The sequence below is a fragment of the Triticum urartu genome, chromosome 3A (genome assembly GCF_056163025.1).
Source record: "Triticum urartu cultivar PI428250 chromosome 3A, HENAU_Tu73, whole genome shotgun sequence".
NCBI classification, from domain to species: Eukaryota; Viridiplantae; Streptophyta; class Magnoliopsida; order Poales; family Poaceae; genus Triticum; species Triticum urartu.
In genome coordinates this window covers 79,213,723-79,237,623 of record NC_141875.1, presented here as the reverse complement: position 1 = coordinate 79,237,623, position 23,901 = coordinate 79,213,723, and the positions used below count along the sequence as shown (strand labels likewise).

Sequence of the window (23,901 nt, the reverse complement as noted above, 5' to 3'; positions counted from 1 at the left end):
TCGCGGAGTGGCAGAGCCACTTTCAGTGTGAGATTCCCCGAGCAGGGGCGGGGCAGTGGGGTCAGGCTCGGGGGCAGCGCCAACCAAAGACGGATCCGAGGGGGTGCCGTGGAAGGCGACAACCCGTCCTGTCGGGCAGGGGACGGGGAAGGATCTGGAGTCTCCTCGACCGGTGCGGAAGCGCCAGATGGCGGATGCGGAGAGGCTGGAGCCCACAACGGGTTGTGCGGGCTGGTGGGAAGACCGGTCAGCTGAAGGGTTTGAACGGGGGGTGGGTGGAGCTGACGGAGTAGCTGCAGGTGCTAACGAGGGATTGCATGCTTTATCCAAAAGCGGGGCAGGGCCCAACCTTTGGGAGGCGGGGATCCGAGGCGCGGGCGGGGAGGCATCAGGGTGTGGGCCCAACACCCCCTGCCAACCGCAGTGGGGGGCTGCCGGCGACCAGGGGGTCGGGTGGCGCCGCCACGGACACCACGGCCAGAGCGTCGCGAGGTGCTAGGGGATCGCCGAGGAGGGAACTCGTACCGCCAAGGCCATGGGCCAGGAACTGGCGGCGAGCCAGGGTCATCTCCATCAGCCCCGGCCGGAGGAGGGGGCAGCGGCGGGGAAGGCAGGCGGTAGTCGTGGGTCTCATAGACGTGGATCAACATCGGGAACCGGACGAGGGGGCGCGCGAAGCGCGAAACACGGTCCGGGTCAGCACCGAGCGCAATGCCATCCCGCGGCGGCAGGAGCAGCTCGGACGAGCGCGGAATGCCATCAGGGTTGGCCGTCCAGGCGGAGAGGCGGAACACCAACATGTCGCGGCCAGAGCGTGTCTCCGGGGCGAGATCTTCAATGAGGCAGAAGGGGGCCAGCAGGATGTCGGCAGAGGCGCGATCCCATGCGTGGTATGGGATGCCGCGGATCTCGATGAGGACGCGCATGCGCACGGTGACCGGCTCGCCGCCGGCGATGGGACTCCATGGGGTGAACCGAAGCCGGAAGCGGGGGGAGCGCAAGCTCGTGGCTGCGACACGTGCACCGGACTCGCGAGAGCGGAAGCAGATGAAGAAATCTCCTGGGTGGTGGCAATGAACGGAGAACTCGTCCGGCGGAAAGGCAAACCGCGCCTGGAGAGCCTTGAAGACCTCATCGGCGGAGATGCCCGTGCGGTTGCCGGCAGGCTCGGCAAGCAGAGCAAGGGACTGGAGCGCGCCCTCGGCGGACTCCATAGTCGCTGACCATGGCAGATAGCAAACCGCGCCGGCCGGGCGGAGCGAGGGATGACCCGAGAGTGGGGAGGCAGGCACCGCAGAAGAGCTGGAGCCCGACGGGGAGGGGTGGGAAGGCGAGGCCGAAGTGGGGACCAGCACTCCGCGGGAGGAGGGAGGCTGGGAGGACGCGGCCGACAGCGCAGGCGAGGAAGGTGCGGACGCGGCCCCGGAGGACGCGGGGCCGCTCGGTCCGGCAACGCTCGCCTCGGAGGACCCAGGGGAGAGGTGGCGCGAGCGCTTCGGCGGCGGAGAGCCTGACGGACGTCGAGGGAGCAGGATGGTGCAGAACCGGGCGACGTGACCGTAAAAGCGATAGCGCCGGCAGCAGATATCACGGCGACACTCAGATCTGGGGTGCCAGGGACGGACCAAGCAGCGAGGGCATTCGTCGGCGCGCCGGGGCGACGCGTCATGGTCGCGACGATGACGCCGGGGGCAAGGCGAGGGGCGGCGGTCGGCGCGGCGCTCCTGGCGGCTGCGGACGGCGGTCCACGCGCCACTCGCCTCATCAGGGGCCGGTGCCTCCGCCGGAGGAACGCGGTGGACCTCGGAACGGGGGCCTAGACGGGGGGTGGCGGGCAGCGAGGAGGCGAGGACGAGGGCGTAAGAGGGGGCGGGGCGGAGCGGGCTGGGCGATGGGAAGGGGCTCCCATCCAACCAGGGGCGCTCGCGGGTCCAGCCTGGGCCCGGCTGGGGCGACGGCGAGGACATGGCGACGAGTGCCGAGGGGCGCAACGGCGCAAGGGCTGTGGACGCCGGGGCCGGAGTGGCCACCGGCGGAGCGCGAAGCGTGGGCAAGGAACGAGGAGCGTGGAGCTTCCTAACTTGCTACTTGAATTTTTCACGTTATACAGGACTGATGGATTTTCATCCAGAAGAGTCGCTTCGTCAAACCACTCTATCTTCTGTACAGTAACCAACGGTATCAACCAATTAAGCAGATCACACACTGGTGGCAGCTCAATCTATACGCACGTACAGTAACAGTGGTTGCTATATGTCTGTCTTTCTTCAATACGAATGTTTGATAGCCGAAGCCATTTTGATAGCTTACGTAAAGCTAGTTAGGCGACTGCGATTTGCGAAGGCTGCAATCGTAAGCTACATAAATACGAAGACAGCCTGCATATGATTTGATCGATCAGACGTAGATGGCTCATTCATAAAATATGAATATATATGTGATTCAGGCGAGTACACAACGCTAGGACTTTGGGAGGGCTTGGCCATCGAGCGAACCAACTTAGTGGTTTTATGCATGAGAGGGGCACGTCCTACACGCATGGGCATAAGAACCCACTTTTTAAAATTGCATTTTACCGGTTTTGTCTGGTTTTTCAGTAATTAACTGGACAATTTTTTTCTGCTTAATTAATAAATGAGGCAATCTTTGCCTTCGTTTCAAATTTTTTTTTACATTTTAAAAATGTTTTAAAATGTCAAAAAAATCAAAAGAAAATTTCACGCATACATCTTCGTAATATGTGTGTGTGGCACAAAGTTGTGAGAAAAATCTCTTTTTGTTTAGCTCCGCAAAAAAGACAAATGTTAGTGCTTCTAAATAGCGTTCCACGACACATTTTTTTCGTCTTTTTTGCATAGGCCAAAGAAAAGTTATTTTTCCGTGATACTTTCTGCGTGCACAGGAATGCGAAGATGTATGTGTGAGACCTTTTTCATAGTTTTTTGGCATTTAGAAATATGTTTTTGAAAGTGGGTTCATATGCCCATGGATCCATTTATGCACTTCTCTTTCATGCATGTTGTATACATGCCCTATGCTTTTCTAGACTTCGTCATATCAGTGGCATCTTCAGCGTCCCCTGTTGCTTCTTAGAGTAGTGGCAACTTTTGTTTCTCCGAGCCTACGTGCTCTATCCGGGCTGAGAGCCCTGTAATAAATTGGACCTTTAACTGTTTCTATTTCTCGTTTTCTGTGGATTATATGTGTTCTGTCTGTGTAAGGGCTTTGTTGATTTAAAATTGGACGCCTTTGGCGTCTTTGTTTTAAAGAGAATTGAGCCAATCTAGGTCAAGTGCAACGGGTGCACCAGGGCACCACGCGCATTCTCTAGCCGTCAACGTCCCTTGGAGGTCTCAGCCTCTCGGGCATCTCCAATGTGGAGCATCAAACATACACTTTTAAATGTTCGTGAAGACGTTCAAACATGTCTACAAACATTCAGATGGGCGTCGGTCATCCAACGTTATCCCCTAAAAATCTCGGCGAAACCCGGACCATGAAAGCCATGCAATATTGGTAGATAGGTTTTTGTTTTCACATTTTTAAAATGCACACTACATCTAAACACTACTTCTAAATCCTAACCCTCTTAGTCGGAGATCAGGCCGATAACCTCGAAGCTCACTAATGGCGGGCTGAATCCATGGCATCCCGGCATACCCGGAGGCCACAGATGAGCGGCGGCCTCATCGTCCTCCTTGTCGGTTGTGTCATTCGCGAAGACTACAGCTCGCCGCATGTCCCTGATGTAGATCCAGCGCTCGTGCTCGGTTGTGTGGGCACTCTGCACGGATGCGTAGACCGCCCAGATCTCGACGAGGAGGTCTAGATCTGCGAGGAGCGCCGCCAGAGCTAAGGAATCCGCGTGCTCTTTCTTGGCCCGAATCAGACAATGTGCTGCCGGGTTCGACGCCAAACCGCCTCGCCTCCTTCCCCTCATACCGAGTTGAGGGAATTGCGGAAAAAGCTATGACCCAATGACAGATGAGTCCCACTTTATGGGAACTTTTTGCAGGTTGATTTCCGTTGGATGGACACCAAATCCTGCGTGAGTGCAAAAAGAGACATCAAAAATAATATCAACAATGACCCGCTCTAGCCATCGCGTGAGTGCAGAAAAGACGCATAAAAAGAATGCATCCCGGCATCTACGTTGAAAGAGACAGGATGTATATGTATGAGGCAATATCCATGGTGGCCCTTTGATGACGTCGACCGGTCGACCGGAGAGAAAGATTTGGAGGGCAGTCAATTCAATTGCAACCTTAAAGTATAGATGGTGATTTAATTGATTCAATATGGCCTCTTTGGTAGAAATAAGAGTTTACTCATCCACCTCCCTTATCAGCCAAATGTCTACACCTAAACCCAAACCCCTCACCTTTCCACTATATAATAAGCCTAGCTAGCTCTGCAGCTGGATCACTTGTACAAGAACACTTCACCGGCTATAGCGTAAACAAACGCAAAAGAAATGGAGGCGGTGTCATGGTGGCTTCGAGGCTTCCTCGGCAAGTACCCGGAGATCGTGGTGTCGTTCGCTTGCTTCTTGTTCCTGCTCTTCTTCAGGTTCCGCCGGCGGGACGGGCTGCCGACGAACTGGCCGGTGGTCGGCTCGGTGCCGGCGATCACCGTCAACGCCGGCCGCGTGCACGAGTGGCTCACCGAGTTCCTGCGCGTGGCGCCGGGGATGTCGCACGTCGCCAGGGGCCCGTGGGGCTCGCCCGTGGACATACTTCTCACGGCCAACCCGGCGGACGTGGCGCATGTCTTCACGACCAACTTCGGCAACTACCCCAAGGGCGAGGAGTTCGCGGCCCTGTTCGACGTGCTCGGCAACGGCATCTTCAACGCCGACGGGGATTCGTGGGCGTTCCAGCGGCGCAAGGCGCACGCGCTGCTCTCGGACGCGAGGTTCCGCGCCGCCGTGGCCGCGAGCACCGCGCGCAAGCTCGACGAGGGGCTCGTGCCGCTCCTCGACGGCGTCGCTGCCGGGGGCGCGGTCGTCGACCTGCAGGACGTGTTCATGCGCCTGACGTTCGACCTGACGGCGATGTTCATATTCGGTACAGATCCCGGCTGCCTGGCCGCCGACTTCCCGCGAGTGCCGTTCGCCGCGGCCATGGACGAGGCCGAGGCGGTGTTGTTCTACAGGCACGTGACGCCCATTGCCTGGCTGAGGCTCCAGACCTACCTAAACATCGGGCATCACAAGAAGATGACCAAGGCTCAGCAGGTGCTGGACGCGTCCATCGCCGAGTTCGTCTCGCTACGGCGAGAGCGCGCGGCCAGCAGTGCCGACAGCAACGCCGACGGAGCCGACGCCGCTGAGGCTGATCTTCTCACGTTGTACATGGCATGCCAAGACGAGGTAGGCAAGGACGGAAAGGAGTTCGAGCGGTTCTTGCGCGACACGACGCTGAACCTCATGGTCGCCGGCCGCGACACGACGAGCTCCGCCCTGACATGGTTCTTCTGGCTGCTCACCAACCACCCCGACGTCGAGGCCAAGATCCTCGCCGAGCTCCGTGAGAACCTGTCGTCTGGCGGCCACCCTACCGCCGCCGATCTGAAGCGGCTGGTGTACCTGCACGCGGCCCTGTCGGAGTCGCTCCGGCTGTACCCGCCCGTGCCGTTCGAGCACAAGGCGGGAGCGCGGCCGGACACGCTGCCGAGCGGGCCGGCCGTGCGGCCTACGAGGAGGGTGATCGTGTCTTTCTACTCGATGGGACGCATGGAGTCGGTGTGGGGCAAGGACTGCCTGGAGTTCCGGCCGGAGCGGTGGCTGACGGAGGCGGGGCGGCTCCGGCACGAGCCGTCGTACAAGTTCGTGGCGTTCAACGTGGGGCCCCGGACGTGCCTGGGCAAGGACCTGGCGTTCACGCAGATGAAGGCCGTGGTGGCCGCCGTGCTGCCGCGGTTCCGGGTGGAGGTCGCCGCGGGTGCGGTGGTGAGGCCCAAGCTGTCCATCATACTCCACATGAAGGACGGGCTCAAGGTGAGGGTTTACAAGAGGCAAGACGATGCCCGCTAGGGCTACGTACGTACCTATACCGATGCTCGCACAAGTCCTACGTGCATATGCATTGCATGGCAAAACATGCATATACATGCACTACTACATTACTGTGGTGTATGCTGTATCTCCTAATTTGTGGGGTTATTGTTTGTTTGTGTGTGCGTGTATATATATAAATACGTATAAGGAATAATGTGTATACAAAGGATAAAATAAATACATGTGTATACAAAGGAATATATGGTTGGAAAAGAATGGCGTACGTGGAATAATGATCCAGCACAGATTGATCAACTGGGATATGAATGCATGCAACTGAAAGCTAGCCTGGTGCACAACCGCCCGCCTTATCTGTACATTTTGCCAGCATTGCATGAAGACATGCGGCAGTTGAGCGCCGCACGCACTCTCATCAGCTCAGTCTAAACATCGAACACAGACACGTAGCGTAGCACGCACTCTCATCAACGTCGCGGTAAACCTAGTTTGGTGAGCAAGACACGATAAGTCGAGCGGGACAAGGCACCAACCACCCATTTCTACGGTTTCCTGCTGACAAAGAACACTATCGGATAATAAATCAAAGAGAAAACAGGTCCCAGAAGGTTAATTATGGACGTGATATCTGCGATGCCGAATAACGGGGGCTGCGTGGCCGTCGTCGTAGCTTGAAATGGCAGCTCTAAAAGAACTTTTTGATTGGAAATAGAGCAAACAAGGACCTTTATGTAAAAAAAATGCAGTGCATGCGAGGGCTGCAACCAGCAAAAAATGAAATCTTTTTTTTTCTTGAGACAAACAAGCAGAAAAATCTGTCGTCGCCCAATAACAGGAATCGACGAGCCATGGGCTTCCCCAGCCGTGCAGTGGGCCGCGAGTGGGCAGACTTATTTCTTGACGTGACCCAACAACGTAACGAGAATAATGGGCCTTCGCATTAGTATCAAGTTTTTTTCCTTAAACTTCGCATTAGTATCAAGTTTACCGACCCCAAAAAAATCAAGTTTACCGTCGTGCTTTTTTCTTTTGAACACCAGTACAGACACAAACGCTCATATACACGCGCATACACTCACCTCTATGAACGCACACACACACACCTTACTCCTATGAGCACATTCGAAAGACTGAGCCGGCATATCATTTTGAGATTTACGAAGTAACCGTCTCCTCCCACTGAATGCGCATCGCCAAAAAATCTAAAATAAATACAGGAATAAATGCGAGCATCAGGATTTGAACCCTGATGGGCTGGGGATACCACAGTCCCTCTAATCATCCGACCACAGGTTTGTTTGCAACTTTACCGTCGTGCTGATTGATTGAGGTGAGCTATTTTCCAATAACAACAAAAAATGTGAGCTCATACTAAGCATATGTAATGAATTGGAAATACCCTAAATGATTGAAAATTCTTTTGGAAATACTCAAAAGAAAATGCTATGAATTGGAAATGTTATTGAAAATAAATGAACTTGGAGATTAGTCTTTAATTTATTTTTGAATACGACCAATAGGTGTAAACTTTGTGCTTCTCGCAATGCAAATGTGAAGTGTACATCTATACTTACAGTTAGAGATTGCTGAAGCAACCCGCAATGCATATATGAAGTTTTTTCTCCCTTAGATGGATCTCACTAAAAAAACTATGGATCGACATGAGTGCACTTGAGGTAATAAATTATGTCGCTTTATTTTTTTTTGTTGGACTTGTTACTGTTGGTTGTGTGCATCCTAATATACAGAGATCGGGTGTCCCGTCGTCGTGGATCCTTGCCTTTCTAGTGACGCGGCACCACCCCATGCCCTTGCAGTTGAATAACCACAGCATGCTGGCACACTTGTTCGCGTTTCATATTTTCAGCAAATTGAGAAAGAAAAGAGGTTTAGATGCAGAAGGTGCAACTAAAAATGATTCTCTTTTTTTTTGAAATCTAAAAAAACTATGCTCGTGTGATGTATCTTTCATGTGCATCTTTGTTTTTATTTGTTTGGTCAAGGATCGCTCACTAAAAAAACTATGGGGGAATGCACTTGAGGTAAAAAAAAACTTGTCTCATCTTGCACAATTGTTTTTTCCTCTAATGTAACTTGAGGCAAAAAAAAAAAAACTTCAGTGAGCGGAGGAAAATGGAGATGCAAAAGGTGAAATTCAAGGACAATGATTCCAAATAACCCTAATGTAACTATCAGTTTTATTGCAATTTTATTGTTGTTCTTTGGCATTTTGTCTTTGCCCTGTCTTATCTGCAGATCATTTACTGAAAAACCAAGGTGTGTGTTTTTCATGTATGAGGGTATGGTAAGTTGGCATAATTGTATGTTGTGAGAATTAGAATTGGTGAGATCATCGATGTCACCGATTTACAAGGAGCACCATATCCTTTATTGCATTCATTCAAATTCTAATGATAGTACAGAAGGGATACATTATTGCATTTGCCACAGTGATAGAGCAAAGCATAATCTCTCTACATGACAATCTCTCATCTCTCGATCAATGTCTCTTAAGCTGTAAGCACACCAACAATGGAAATAAATAATCTAACGGCTAGGATCACCTCAGCCTCCCCGTGAGGCCATGACCACGACCACCGCAACCTAGACCCGAATCTCAAGCGCCCACCGGTACATCTCCTTCTCCGGGACCGGCACGTCTACCGTGACGAGCCCAGTGTCGGCGTCGTAGCCGAACCCCACGTCACCCGAGTCGAGGGAACATTTCACCGGCCTCCGCGAGCAGTACGCGCCGAACAGGCCGCAGCCGCGCACCCTGAGGGACACAACGGCCTTGTCATCCTCGTCCGGCCTAACGGTGCATTCCTCGACGGCGCCGCCAGCGTTGAACATGTGGAGCAGCCCGATAGGCGCGAATGAGACGTCCGGCGCCACGGTGCGGATGGGGCATACGTGGAACAACTCGTACTCAAGCCTCTTGAGCGTCACCGGCAGGGTGGCGCCCCGGGGCAGCCTCACGAGCTCCCCTGCTCGGTACGCGTACACCACGGCGTCGCCGGTGCAGTCATCGGTCCCGGCGGCCTGGGCGATGCCCTCCACGTCCTCGGCGCGCACCGAGCCGGTGAGTGTCCCGGGTGCCTCGTCGTGGATCCTTGTCTTTTTGACGATGCGGCACCACCCCGCGCCCTGGCAGTTGAACACCCCCACCACGCCGGCGCACTTGTTCATGTTCCATATCTTGAGCAGGCTGAGAGAAAAAAGCAGGGGATCACATGTCAGCGGCACTGAGATAGAATCTACTAGGAGAGTTCCATTCACGTGAGTGAGAGGGAGGATTTCTTTGAAGGATGATGGTGAGCACCTGGCACCGTCGCGCGCCGGGTCGGAGAAGAGGCAGTCGCGCGTGGGCCTGCCGGGGAGCTGCGCGCGGAGCACGGAGCCGTCGGGGAGAACCAGCTTCTTGAGGAGGTCGAAGTTGTGGTTCCCCGGCTTGTCGCTGACATAAATCGGGCAGCCGCCGATGGCCCTCGCCGCGCCGTGGTACTCCGCCGCCGGGTGCAGGCTCTGTACCATCCATCGGTCAAAAGTCAGATTAAACAGTGAAAAATTAATTAAACTCGAGAAGGAAGGAAAGAAAGAAAGAGAAGAATTACTGTACATGAAACATGTCCCAGTCGGGCTGCATGAACTCGCCGAGGAAGAGCGTGTTGTAAGCCACGGAGGAGATGTGGACGGTGTGCGACGCGGGGTCGCGCGGGTAGAAGTCGTCGGAGGCGCGCACGACGGCGGTCTGCTTGGCGCTGTAGAGCATGTCGGTGTTGTGGCACATGCATGAGATACAACCATTATCCGGGAAGTTGCGGGCGACGGAGGCCTCGAGCGCGCGGTGGTAGGCGCGGGTGAGCGCGACGCGGCCGCCGTGCCCGGCACCGAGGGTCTCCACGATGTTCTGCACGTCCACCTTGACGCCGTCGACGCCGCAGGCGGCCAGGTAGGCGTGGAGCTCGTCGTAGAAGTTGTAGACCTTGCGCGGGTGCACGAGGCCGAGGCCGAGCACGGAGAGCGAGTCCATGACGATGTCCGGCTGGTTGCCGGTGACGCCCGGCGACTGCACCGGGTAGGCCAGCGCGGACTCGTAGTGCTCCATCCCGGCCGCCGACGGCTTGACGCCGCCCCAGTAGCCGGCCATGGCGTGCCAGACGTAGACGCTCTTGACGCCGTGCCCCTTCTTGGTCTCCTCCACCAGCCGCTTCAGCCCCGGGGTGTCGTCCTGGTCATGCTCGCTCTGGAACTTGGTGTTCTCCTTGATGCCGGTGAGCCTGCTCGCGAACTGCGCCCCTTCCTGGACGGCGACGCCGGGGTCCTCCTTGTTCTCGCTGCCGATCTGCTGCCAGCCGTCGTCGATGATGAGGAACCGCGGTGGCACGCCGCCCTCCGCCAGGCTGCGGAGGCCCTGCTTGACACCGTCGGCCGTCACGTCCGTGTAGAAGGCGTCCCACGTGCACCACCCGAACCAGTCCACAAACGACGGCAGCTGCATAGGCCAATCCCCAAGCACACAAACCAATCAGATACAAGCGGTGGACTCAGAGCATCTAAAACCGCATACATCAAATTCGGTCCTCAAAAGTCCACGGACGCGTCCAAATCAATCTGGTTGAACATGATAGAAATTGTACGGACCTTTTTCTTCTCCCTGTGGTGGAATGTCTGCATGTGCTTCTCAACGGCCCTGCATTCCAGATAAGGAACATTTTAACGTGTCAGTTTAGATTTTGATTTGAGTCAGAGACGGAGGAAGAAGAGGAGGACGTATGTACTTGACGGCCTGGGTGATGGTGTCGAAGGGGTTGGTGCCGGCGTGGATGTACAAACTGTTCATGCCCTGCTCCGTCTGCACCGCTTTGTCCCCTGCTCTCACCCACACACACAACTGAATTCAGCAACGGCCCCAGTGCAAACACAACCACACATCAACTAATCTGGTGACAAAAAAGAGCTCCTGATCATTACCGCTCTCGATGCAGATCTGGAGCTGGTCTTGGTCGTTGCCCTGGAGCACCGTGCGGAACTGCCCCTCCAGCAGCGGCAGCATCACCAGGTACACCGGCTCGCTGTCGCCGTCGTCGTTGCCGGCGGCGGCAGGGACCTCGATGAGGATGAATTGGGTCTCCAGCGGGACGTCGCGGCCGGAGGTGCCCATCCGCTGCGTCATCCACCACAGCTTGAACCGGAACAGGCACATGAACCGGCAATCGCTGCAGCATCAACAATTTTTCCAGCGAAATGTAAATTAACCTCAGTCGAAAAGCTATGCCAAAAATAAACTGCTGTAACAAAATTCATAAAAAAAAACTGGAGTATGGTTTTTTTAGAAGAAATGAACTAATGAAAACTGGAACTGCTCAGAAATCAACTTCCTAAAATTTGACAGAAATCCTCAAAAAACAATTGATAGGAGAAAAAAAAGGTCAGAAATCCATGGTGCATTCCAGAGTTTGCCCAGGTGTTCATCCACCTTCCCCGCATTTATCCACCACTATCTCTTTTCCTCAACAGACACGGACAAAGAATACTGACCGGAGAGTCCCGAAGGTGAAGACGTGGTGGCTCTTGGCCTCGCCGGCCGTGGCACCCACGAAGGCCCCGTCGACGAGCCCGGCCCCGGCAGCATGCGCTGCGGTGATGTTGTCCGGCACGCCGGAGAGCACCGTCCGGCCGCGGACCTCCAGCCTCCCGTCGCTCACCGTGATTTGCGGTGTCACCGTCATCTCGGATAACCAAATTCAAAGGACCGCCCCTTCTGCAGCACAAGAACAGCAAGCTGAGACGGCCGGCGTCAGCATCCAGCAAACGACCAAAGCAAAATTCAGACGAATCATTCACAGATAGAGATGCTGACCAATCAAGGAGAACGCGTACCTTGCTTCGATAGATACCGGACGATGGTATATGATAAGAGTGATAGAGAGAGCTTTGCGTGCGGGTAATTGAAACTAGTAGCACTAATCTAATGATATGATAAGATGGTGCGGTGCCCTCGCCGGAGAGGGAGATGAAGGGAGGGAGGGAGGCGATGGGGAGAGGAGGGGTTTATATAGTCGGTCGGGAGGAGGGCGAGACGTGCGTGGCCGGCGACACGACATCCACACGCGGCCCATTCCCATTCGGGGAAGAAGCCCAGTCGCTGGAGAATTCACATGTTTCTTCGACTCTGTACGCCTAAAATTACGCCTTTTCCGGTGAGGTCTCCGTTTCTTTGTGTGGAAGATTGCACGGTATGGTCCAGCTGCTACGATATCGTGGACGATCTGACGTGTCCCAGTTCGATGTATATCTTTCTTGGAAGAAAGTTAATTGTGTAAACTATGCTACGCCTGGGTTGTTGCTTGTGTGTTTCCTGTTGCCGGCCGAGCGGAACAAATGACACGGACGGTCTTGGTCTCGGAACATTATCCCTCTCTTGGCTCCCGACGTCCATATCTTTTTTTTGGTGCTGCTCAAGCATTTCAATTTTCGTGTTCCAGATTTTCCACTGAAGATTGGCCCAATCATTCGAGGGCGGATGACGCCTCAAGAAAATTATCTAGAAATATTTACATCTTTCCCCCGAAAAGAGAATGTTTATGTTTATAGTTTTGAAAAATCGGATCATTTGTATATTTTGTTGAAAGCATATATCTATTTTTATTCCTTGTTTGTGTGCCCTCCTAACATTTTACGGTAGATATGTCTACAGCATGTGTTTTTACAGATTAAAAACCATACGATGATCAGAGTGCATGGTACTCCCTCCGTTCCAAATTACTTGTCACATGTATGGATGTATCTAGATGTATTTTAATTCTAGATATATCCATTTTTCCGACGAGTAATTTGAAACGGAGGAAGTGCATAGTTAGCATCTTTGTCGGTGAGTAGGGATCCTCACTCGAAGAGAGGCGGCACAAGGGCATATAAACCTTATTACCGGCCTAGGCGTCTAAGGGCTTTCGTGTTCCGCACCACACTCCATCACAATAGACTCTCGTAAGGGGTAAGGGCTAGGGGACCTACTTTAGGGATTTTATGGTTGCTGGGAGATTTGCACCTCATTACTGCATGATCACTTGGTTATATCATATCTTTTGAAGATCGGTATTGAACTATCAACCTAGGGTCGGTTACATAAGGGCGGCACAAGCTCCCTCATGGGGGCAGAAGATACTTGGGAGATTATTCCCACACCCTAGCTCAGTAGATACGAAAATGCCATTGTAATCCTCTATATTCAACAATAAAGATAGATAGGCAAGAGCTCTTACCCATACAGGGGCTTGGACCTAGGTAAAGCCACCGCATCACCATCGATCAATCATCGCCTAAGAGAGTGCTTCGAGCACCACCCCTCTCTCCGCATTGTTTCACGACAAGCATTAAAATCAAAAGATCAACAAATCATTATTTTTTTGATAATTATTGAGTTTGTATTTATACACGTCATTTCATGAGGGTTCAAAGATCTTTTATTCGCATGTTTCATGACAAACATCAAATCGTAAGATCAACAAAATATTGTTTTTTGACAGTTATTGAGTTTGTATTTATACTAGTAAATGCGCACGTGCAATGCACGTTAAATATTTAGGCAATATATTAATTGCACATGGATTTTAGGTCTGCTATTATTTGTGTGTTAATCTTGTGATTAGTGTAATATTTGGTATGATATTAATTGCACGTTAAACACGTTTAACGCTCGCCATTGGAGCAGTCTAGGTCGTTGGATTAACTTAGTTCGATGACTGAGATCATTTGGATCTGCCCCTTTGGGTCTTTTTATATTGGTATAGATAAGTCATTTCATGAGGGTTCAAAGATTTTTTATTCGCATGTCTCACTCCAAGAAAAGATAATTTCGCCGAGATCACAAAATAACCAAAATATTTAATCTTTCAACAAATTCACCTATACCAATATAAAAAGACTCAAAGGGGCAGATCCAATTAATCTCAACCATCAAATCATGTCAATCCAACGACTTAGACTGCTTTAATGTCGAGCGCTCAACACATTTAGCGTGCAGTTAATTTCATGCCAAATATAGTGCTAATCATATAATAACACGCAAATAATATCTTACTTAATATCCGGATACACTTAATATACTTCCAAATTAACGTGCATTGCACGTACATATTGACTAGTAGAGGAAAAGGAACATCAAGAAACAACGACAAGTCTAGTGGAATATGTGATTGGAAAAAACGGCCAAAACGACAAAATGAGACGCTTCTCTTCAATGAAAATGAAATCTCTCAAAAAAGTTGTGAAAGCAACTGTGACATTTTGGTAAATATCATAACAATTCAATAAAATATTACCAAAGAACAAAAGCATGTGGTAAAACCTACAATGGGTTTTCTCACGTACTACAAAATGGTGTTTTTTCCTAAAAAAGATGCAGACGCTTTACCACTCCGAAATCAAAATAATTGCTAGATTTTTTTTCTTCTATAAATGAGTTGTACCCATGTATTAATCAAACATCAGCATTATAAGAAATATCCAAAAGGAAATGGAAATATAATTGACTCCTCAGGTTATCCTTCATCTGGTACATGCCGAGGATGCGCTGAAGTTTGCTGCCGCTGGAGTTTTGCGCCATCACTGGAACAATAAACGTGTATCCACACAGGCAGCCGGTAAATCACTGATCTCTGCTGTGAAGTCTCGACTACATTGATCCCGAAGGATCGACGACCCAAAAACGAAGACGAAGCACCATTAGCCCAACGAAGCCCCCCCCCCCCTGCCGCCACACGCATCAATGTGTTGGGCACTGAGGGAAAGGAAAAAATGTTCACCCGATCTCGTCGGCAGATCCAGGGTGCACGCACCACTGAAGCCGGAGGAGAAGCGATGGGCATCAGTGATATATATGTTCATGTGATCTCACAGTGGGTTCCAGCATCTCACGTGTCATCAGAGCAGTATAAGAAGCCGATGAATGACTTTTTGAGAAGCAAATTTGACCATATGTTTTATTTGCATAAAAAATCACTAAGGAATGACTTCCGCGGTATTCTCAGTGAGAAAAAAAAAATCAACACTATATACACGCTTGTATTCACATTTTCTATCCTCAAAATTTTATGTTCTCGCCTTGAAGTCGTCAGGAGTTTTTTCTTAGCAAAACTTTTAATACAAGTACAACCGAAGGTCAAGTTTATTTCTGATTTTTTTCACCTTTTCTTGATTTAAATTTTTTCATATAGGATGTAAGGGCATGTTCAACTCAGGCCCCCTAAATCGGACACCGTATCCGTCCATGAACCGGTGGAGACCAGTCTGCCAACGATGGTGCGAGAGAGAGCCATCGAACGCTTATTCACTAATAATCCTTATTTGTCCGTTGGGAGGAAAGAGAGAGAAAGAGAGAGAGGGAGATCATGCATGTTGTTGCTTTTGGTTGGATATGTGCGATGGAGAGGAGAGAGAAAGAGAGGATGACCACGTGGTTGCTTTTCATTGATGATGTCAGAATGCTCCCAAACTTGCCACAAATTTGCTTCCAATATACCAGATTTCGGACTGGTCGGTAGACACTTTAAGGACTCGGTTGGGTGGCAAAAGTGGTCCGGACATACACGGGAAATTTGAAGGTACACCTTGAAGATGCCCTGGCTACACATGAGAGACAAAGGGTATTTCCCCAAAATAATGTTTTTTTTTTGCCTAGAACAAGTAGTACAATAGAATAGAATGATTTTTGTCTATAAGAGACGTCACATCAGATTTTTGCCTAGCTGAAGAGAAAAAAAAAGAAAGAAGAGAAGCAAAATGAAAGATGACAGCCGGCTGTAGCACATACTCCAACACACTTTGTGGGAGAAAAAGATAAACCACGACTAAGTATTTATATTAATGAGCTATCAGGTTTGCTATATATAACGCGATCATTTCATATGGTCGGCTGTTGGTTACTGACCATGCTGTTAGCCTGTTACCCGCACTCTCTCACACCAACGGAGCCGACAGAAGAAGAGGAAGGCGACGATGAACCGGTGGAGAAGATGCATGTGGCGGCAGGAGCAACCTAATCGGCCTAGGTAGGCGGCGGCTGCGCAGGCTACGCTTTAACCGGCTGTCCATGTCCACCAGACCAGTAATTTGTACGTACTCCGATCGGGGACATTGTTTGGCTGCGCAAGTGGCTACGGGATGAGTGTCCAGATTCCACGGATGAACAACGGACTCTTGCGTTGGAAGGCATGCACACAAGCGAACAGTAGGTCGCTCTTGCATTTCCGAGGCTCATAGGCGCCGGTGTTGACTGATTGAACGCTGTTGTGTTTTTATCTGCGCATGTACGTAGTCCGTAGAGGCTATGGAACGATCGACCAATCCGATTAGTGACATATAAAACGCATGCGTTTTTATACTATGTTGTTGGCCGACGAGGGGTGGTGAGAAAAGTGTACTACTTTCTTCGTCTTATAATATAAGAGTGTTTCTCACACTATAAAGTTAGACAGAGGGAGTACATAATATCATGTACTTTTTAACTATCAATGTATTTGTTGCTAGAGATACGACAAGCAAATCAACTCTACGAAGAACAAAGAACAAGCAGGGGACACAAGATTTTAACGTGAAAAACCCTTCCAACAGGAAGGGGAATAACTACGGGTGCTAGCTTGTTAGGGTACCAGATCGATCTATTATACTCTCAACAATTCAACTCAGTTTATACATCGATGATGTTCTGGTGGTGGAAAGGAAGGGAAGGGAAGTAGGTGAGGAAGAGAGAGCCGCCGTCCTTTGCCTGATCCTCCTGGATACCGATCCAATCGGTGCTTCCAGATTAAGTACTGGTGGCGACGCGTCAACGGGTCCAGTTGGGCCTGACGAATCTTCTGTTGGGCTGGACTATCCTCTTGGGCCTGCTGGATATCCTTCTTGCCACGTAGCCGTCTTGGGCCGGGTTCGCTGCCATGGTGGTACTCTGTTCTCCAGTCGTCATGGCAGCGGCTCCCTTGCTCTGCTTGCTCGTCACGGCGCTGACATCCCCCTTCTTGAGTTGTGGCTTGTCCCCAAGCCAGCAGTGCAGGGTAGCGTTCGCGCGTGGCCTCGGCGTCCTCCCAGGTGGCGTCCATGATCGACGGGTCGGACCAGCGCACGAGTAGTTGTTCTCGCCGGCCTTGTGGGGTTTGGCGCCATCTTGTGTCGATGATCTCCACCGGCTTCAATGGCTCATCGTTGGGTACTGGCAGTGCCGTCTCAACCTGGGTGGTGGGGGAGAGAGCTCGGCGAAGTTGATACACATGGAAGACGGGGTGGACCTTGGCGCCGGCAGGAAGCTCGAGCTCGTAGGCGACGGGGTTGATGACGCGGATGATCTTGTAGGGGCCGTAGTAGCGGAAGGAGAGCTTGTAGTTCGAGCAACGTACCACTGTCGTTTGGACGTAAGGTTGTAGCTTGACGAAGACAGAGTCGCCCACCTGGAAGGATCGTTCGATGCGCTTCTTGTCCGCCTGGGCCTTCATGATATTGCGAGCACGGTGGAGGTGCTCCGAGATGACCTGTTGCATGTGCTTTCGTTCTTCTAGCCAGTCTTGGAGCTGCGGAATCCTGCAAGTGGAAGCAGCTTCGATTCCCCAATGGCGAGGTTCGTGACCGTAGAGCGCGACGAAGGGTGACGTGTTCAATGCCGAATGGAAACTGGAGTTGTACCAGAACTCTGCAAGGGCCAAGTACTGATGCCACTTGTGCGGGTTGGCATGGGTGAAGCACCTGAGGTAAATCTCCAAGCACTGGTTAACACGCTCCGTTTGACCGTCAGTTTGTGGATGGTACGGCGTGCTCATGTTCAGCTCGGTGCCAATTGTCTTGAACAGCTCGCGCCAGAAATTGCTGGTGAATACTGGATCTCTGTCTGATACGATAGCTTCAGGCAATCCGTGCAGTTTGTACACGTTCTCCAGGTAAGAGTGAGCAACTTTTGCAGCCATGAACGGGTGACTGAGGGGCAAGAAGTGCGCGTAGCGCGTGAATTTATCCATTACAACAAGGATGCAGTTGAACTTGCCTGACGACGGCAGTCCGTCGATGAAATCCATGGTCACCACCTTCCATGCGCCGTCTGGAATTGGGAGTGGTTCTAGCAAGCCAGGGTAGCGCACACGCTCTGGTTTGGCCCGCTGACAGATTGAACAGGACTGCACATACTGTCTGGTGTGCTCTTTCATCTTGGGCCAGGGGAAGAGGTGGTGGAGACGGCGGTAGGTAACAGGCACACCGGAATGGCCGCCCACAGTACTGTCATGGAAGGCCTGGAGCATGCGTTGCTGGAGTGCGGGGGAGCCACCCAACCAGAGCCTACTCTGAAATACAGCAGGCCATCGCGCATGGAGAAGCGTTGTTTAGGGTCCGGTCGTCGCGCGAGATCACTGATGATCTTATGAACTTGTGGGTTGTTCTCATAGCTTGCTGCGATATCGTCTAGCCATACAGGTTTGTAGACTGAAATTGCTGTCGCTGTTTCGTCAGGAGCTCGTCGCGACAGTGCATCAGCGGCTGAGTTCGTTGCGCCTGGACAATAGCAAATTTTGTAGCGCAGACCAAGAAGCTTAGTAAATGCCTTCTGCTGCCATGGTGTAGAGAGATGTTGGTCGTCGAGGTGGACTAGGCTTCGCTGATCTGTCCGGATGATAAACTCTTTATTCTGCAGATAGGGACGTCATTGCTCGATAGCCATAAGAATCGCCATGCATTCCTTCTCGTAAGAGGATAGCCCTCTGTTTATGGGACCGAGAGGCTTGCTCATATATGCTATGGGGTGACCCTCTTGTTGAAGAACTGCACCCACTCCGTAGGCGCAAGCATCTGTATCGACGGTGAAAGTTTTCTTGAAATCTGGCAGCTGCAGTACAGGTGCTGTGATCAATTTCTGCTTCAGAACATCGAAGGCTTGCTGTGTATCACTGGTCCACACGAACTGATGATTTTTCTTGAGCAGATTGAAGAGCGGTCGTGCTATGATCCCAAAGTGCTGGACGAATTTCCTGTAGTACCCTGCCAGTCCTAGGAACCCGTGCACCTCCTTGGCGCAAGTGGGCATTGGCCAATTCTCAATTGTCTGAATTTTGCTGGGGTCAGTGGAAACGCCCTGCTCGTTGATGACGTGTCCAAGGTAAGATATTTGTTGCTGTGCAAACGAGCACTTGGATTGCTTCACTTGCCAATGATCTGCCCGAAGCAATTGCAACACTTGCCTGATGTGCTGAATGTGCTCTTTCAGTGTTTTGCTGAAGATGAGAATGCCGTCGAAGAACGAGATCGCACAAACACGGTTTACAGGGCGGAGAGTGGTGGTAATGGCGCTGTTGAATGTAGCCGGTCCTCCGGTGACCCCGAATGGCATAACGCGGTACTCCCAATGGCCAGAATGGGTCTGGAATGCCGTTTTGTACTCTTCACCTTCCGCCATTCTGATTTGATGGAATCCTGCGCGCAGATCTAATTTGGAGAACCACTTGGCGCCCGCAAGCTTGTCCAGCAGCTCGTCTATGAGGGGAATTGGGTACTTGCTGGCCACCGTCATGGAATTGAGTCGTCGATAATCAACGCAGAGACGCCACATTTCGTCCTTCTTTTTGACAAGCAGTGCTGGCGAAGAGAACGGACTGGAGCTTTTTTGAATAATGCCGGCATCGAGTAGCTCTTGCACCTGCCGCTCGATCTCTGTCTTGAGTTCCGGCTTATATCTGTACGGCCGCAGGTTAACTGGTTGTGCTCCTGCCATCAATGGAATTCTATGGTCACAGTCGCGTCTCGGAGGCAGGCATCGTGGATCTTCAAACACATCAGTGAACTGTTCCAGTAAGCGCAGAACTTCAGTTGGTATTGGGGTGTCAGGTTTGGTGCTTCCATCCAGTGAATTCAGTTGCACAACATGAGCGACTGAGCCTTGTTTACATGCTTTGAGCAGTTCTGGAGCTGATATGACAGAGCATTATGTTTGATCCGAAGAAACTGCCGACAGTTTCAGTTGGCCTTCAGGTGTAGTGACTGTCAGGTACTGCTCAATCCAGTCAATGTTCATAGGGCTGTGCTTGCGGAGCCAATCCATACCAAGTATAGCGTCGTACGATCCCAGCTTGAGGATTTTGAAATCCGTTTGAAACTGGTGACCTTGTGTGACCCATTGACATGCAGGAATGTAACGAGTGCAAGGAATGGTAGCTCTATCTGCAACTCGCACACGGCACGGCCTCGGCAAAGCAGTTGCTCCAGCAAGCTTGGTCGCCAGGGTGCTGTCAACGAAAGATGTTGAACTGCCGGAGTCCACTAGCAGTTGTATTTCTTGCCCTTGTACCCATGCTTGTAGTTGTAGGACACCGGGGTCTGATGATCCGTCTTCAACCTGACGCGAGAGAGTGCACAGGTTTTCTTCTTCAGAAACGGGCGAATCGGGTGGTGAGTCACCAGTTGGATCATCCAGGCTGAACATGGCAAGCAGTTCATCGACGATGTGCATTTGTACTGTTGGTGGGCACACATGGTCTTTGCCCCAGCGTTCTCCGCATTTGAAACAAAGCCCTTTTGCTCATCTAAATTGATGCAGTGCTGCGATCTTGCTTGTTTCAGACGAGGCCCGAGCTGCATCGGTCCCACGTCTGTCTTCAGAACCGGTCGCAGGTGTCACTGGTCGACTGAAGAAGGAGGGTGGAGTCGATCTGACCGCGTGGCTTGGCCCTTGGTTGGTGTTGGAGAAGCGCCTGTAGGGCAAGTCGCCGTCGGCCACTTCTGTTGGAAATATGCCCTAGAGGCAATAATAAAAGCATTATTATTATATTTCCTTGTTCATGATAATTGTCTTTATTCATGCTATAATTGTATTATCCGGAAATCGTAATACATGTGTGAATAATAGACACCAACATGTCCCTAGTAAGCCTCTAGTTGACTAGCTCGTTGATCAACAGATAGTCATGGTTTCCTGACTATGGACATTGGATGTCATTGGTAACGAGATCACATCATTAGGAGAATGATGTGATGGACAAGACCCAATCCTAAACATAGCACAAGATCGAATAGTTCGTTTGCTAGAGTTTTTCCAATGTCAAGTATCTTTTCCTTTGACCATGAGATCGTGTAACTCCCGGACACCGTAGGAGTGCTTTGGGTGTACCAAACGTCACAACGTAACTGGGTGACTATAAAGGTGCACTACAGGTATCTCCGAAAGTGTCTGTTGGGTTGACACGGATCGAGACTGGGATTTGTCACTCCGTATGACGGAAAGGTATCACCGGGCCCACTCGGTAATGCATCATCATAATGAGCTCAAAGTGACCAAGTGTCTGGTCACGGGATCATGCATTACGGTACGAGTAAAGTGACTTGCCGGTAACGAGATTGAACGAGGTATTGGGATACCGACGATCGAATCTCGGGCAAGTAACATACCGATTGACAAAGGGAATTGCATACGGGGTTGCTTGAATCCTCGACATCGTGGTTCATCCGATGAGATCATCGAGGAGCATGTGGGAGCCAACATGGGTATCCAGATCCCGCTGTTGGTTATTGACCAGAGAGCGATCTCGGTCATGTCTACATGTCTCCCGAACCCGTAGGGTCTACACACTTAAGGTTCGGTGACGCTAGGGTTGTAGGGATATGTATATGCAGTAACCCGAATGTTGTTCGGAGTCCTGGATGAGAACCCGGACGTCACGAGGAGTTCCGGAATGGTCCGGAGGTAAATATTTATATATGGGAAGTCCTGTTTCGGGCATCGGGACAAGTTTCGGGGTTATCGGTATTGTACCGGGACCACCGGAAGGGTCCCGGGGGTCCACCGGGTGGGGCCACCTGTCCCGGGGGGCCACATGGGCTGTAGGGGGTGCGCCTTGGCCTACATGGGCCAAGGGCACCAGCCCCAAGAGGCCCATGCGTCTAGGGTTACAAGGGGAAAGAGTCCTAGGAGGGGAAGGCACCTCCTAGGTGCCTTGGGGGGAGGGAAACCCCCCTTGGCCGCCGCCCCACCCTAGGAGATTGGATCTCCTAGGGCCGGCGCCCCCCCTTGGCCCTCCTATATATAGTGAGGGAAGGAGGGCTTTTCTCCCACGCCTTTGGTTGCCTCCTTCTCCCTCTCCAACACCTCCTCCTCCTCCATAGCGCTTGGCGAAGCCCTGCCGGAGTACTGCAGCTCCAACAACACCACGCCGTCGTGCTGCTGCTAGTGCCATCTCCCTCAACCTCTCCTCTGCCCTTGCTGGATCAAGAAGGAGGAGACGTGGCTGTTCCGTACATGTGTTGAACGCGGAGGTGCCGTCCGTTCGGTGCTAAGATCTTTGGTGATTTGGATCACGTCGTGTACGACTACCTCATCCCCGTTCTTTGAACGCTTCCGCTCGCGATCTACAAAGGTATGTAGATGCATCCGATTACTCGTTGCTAGATGAACTCATACATGGATCTTGGTGAAACCGTAGGAAAATTTTTGTTTTCTGCAACGTTCCCCAACAACTTCCTCCTGAAGTAGGGCCAGCGAACAAGCCGTGTCCAGGTCCGGTGGGCGCTGTACGAGCACCACCGCGCGGATGTCCGGCCGCAATCCCTCGACAAAGCGCGTTAGAAAAAAATATGGGTGAGTATTTTCGGAGTAAGAAATGAGGTGATTCATCAGTGATTCAAATCGCTCGATGAAATCTGCGACAGTAGTATGCTGCTTAATAGCGTAAAACTGTCGGATGAGCATCTGGTGTTTGTCGCGCCCGAATCGGGTGCAGAGTAATGATGTGAACGATTCCCAGTCGAGCCCAATCAGTTTCTTCTGAACTGACTGGAGCTAGATGCCCGCAGGGCCTGAGAAGTTCAAAATCGCCATAGGGACACGGTATGCATCATGAAAGGCGAACATCTGGAAATATTGCTCACAGAGCGTTTTCCAGAGCTGCTGGTTTTCGCCGGTGAACAAGGGAAAATTCATGGGAGGTGGATTTTGCCCCAAATTGGCGAGGAACGATGGAGTTATGTGATCTGGAGGGGAAAGTGCCAGGTGCTGAGACGTACCCGTGACCGGGAGTGTCGTCGGTGACTCGATGGTCACCGACGGGAGCCCCTCGGTGAGATCGACGTCGCTGTGGCCACTGGGCCCGTGGAGTATTCCTCGCGCTTGAAGCAGCGGTGGCGGAGGAACTTGGGGCGTCGCTCCACTCGACGAAGACGGTGCGGCTGGTTGGGGAGGGGTCGCTTGCATCATGGCGACTGTGTTCTCCAGCTTGGTGAAGCGGGCTTCTAGATCGGGTTTCCACCGAAGAAGATCCTCGATCTGCGATGTCTGCGCTTGCAGCTGCTTGAGGACGCTTGCGGAATCGCTCTTCGCGTCCTGATGGAGCTTGTCGAGGTACTCCTTGAGCGCCGGATCCATGGCGGCGAGGAGGACTTGCCGGGCGTGGACGCGTTGTCGAGTTTCCAGGATGTCGCGGCGGAGATCGATGGTGGTGGTGGTCTCTGATACCAGGATGTTAGGGTACCAGATCAATCTATTATACTCTCAACAATTCAACTCAGTTCATACATCGATGATGTTCTGGTGGTGGAAAGGAAGGGAATGGAAGTAGGTAAGGAAGAGAGAGCCGCCGTCCTTTGCCTGATCCTCCTGGATACCGATCCAATCAGTGCTTCTAGATTAAGTACTGGTGGCGACGCGTCAACGGGTCCAGTTGGGCCCGACGAATCTTCTGTTGGGCTGGACTATCCTCTTGGGCCTGCTGGATATCCTTCTCGCCACGTAGCCGTCTTGGGCCGGGTTCGCTGCCATGGTGGTACTCTGTTCTCCAGTCGTCATGGCAGCGGCTTCCTTGCTCTGCTTGCTCGTCACAGCGCTGACATAGCTAGCCAAATTTCACTATATCGAAAAGGTTACA

The 23,901-nt window shown here is 51.8% G+C and overlaps 2 protein-coding genes and 1 pseudogene across 3 annotated transcripts; 1 reads left to right on the top strand and 2 right to left on the bottom strand.

Annotated features, from left to right (window-relative positions):
- The first annotated feature begins 4,437 nt into the window (after nucleotides 1-4,437).
- LOC147978670 (alkane hydroxylase MAH1-like) lies at nucleotides 4,438-6,291 on the top strand. The gene has a single exon (XM_087516652.1). It carries the CDS (start codon nucleotides 4,475-4,477, stop codon nucleotides 6,032-6,034), a length of 1,560 nt encoding a protein of 519 aa, XP_087372778.1. The 5' UTR covers nucleotides 4,438-4,474; the 3' UTR covers nucleotides 6,035-6,291.
- Nucleotides 6,292-8,382: 2,091 nt separating this feature from the next.
- SIP2 (seed imbibition 2) lies at nucleotides 8,383-12,151 on the bottom strand. 2 transcript variants are annotated; one of them, XM_087546447.1, is made up of 8 exons: nucleotides 11,900-12,151; nucleotides 11,558-11,780; nucleotides 10,991-11,235; nucleotides 10,798-10,888; nucleotides 10,661-10,709; nucleotides 9,636-10,511; nucleotides 9,339-9,541; nucleotides 8,383-9,224 (listed from the first exon to the last, which is right to left on the bottom strand). In XM_087546447.1, exons 2-8 carry the CDS (start codon nucleotides 11,746-11,748, stop codon nucleotides 8,621-8,623), a joined length of 2,259 nt encoding a protein of 752 aa, XP_087402573.1. In that variant the 5' UTR covers nucleotides 11,749-11,780; nucleotides 11,900-12,151; the 3' UTR covers nucleotides 8,383-8,620. The 2 variants fall into 2 exon arrangements, with proteins under 2 accessions (XP_087402573.1, XP_087402574.1); XM_087546448.1 differs by having other exon boundaries at nucleotides 11,558-11,801; nucleotides 11,900-12,109.
- A 6,243-nt stretch (nucleotides 12,152-18,394) lies between these two features.
- Nucleotides 18,395-23,553, bottom strand: LOC147978669 (uncharacterized; annotated as a pseudogene).
- Nucleotides 23,554-23,901: the final 348 nt, after the last annotated feature.

Coding starts and splice junctions, on each gene's coding strand:
- LOC147978670 (XM_087516652.1), top strand. CDS start 4,475: ATGGAGGCGGTGTCATGGTGGCTTCGAGGCTTCCTCGGCAAGTACCCG.
- SIP2 (XM_087546447.1), bottom strand. CDS start 11,748: ATGACGGTGACACCGCAAATCACGGTGAGCGACGGGAGGCTGGAGGTC. Junction 10,710..10,797: donor ACCATCACCCAGGCCGTCAA/GTACATACGTCC, acceptor TCTGGAATGCAG/GGCCGTTGAGAAGCACATGC. Junction 10,512..10,660: donor ACCACAGGGAGAAGAAAAAG/GTCCGTACAATT, acceptor TGGCCTATGCAG/CTGCCGTCGTTTGTGGACTG.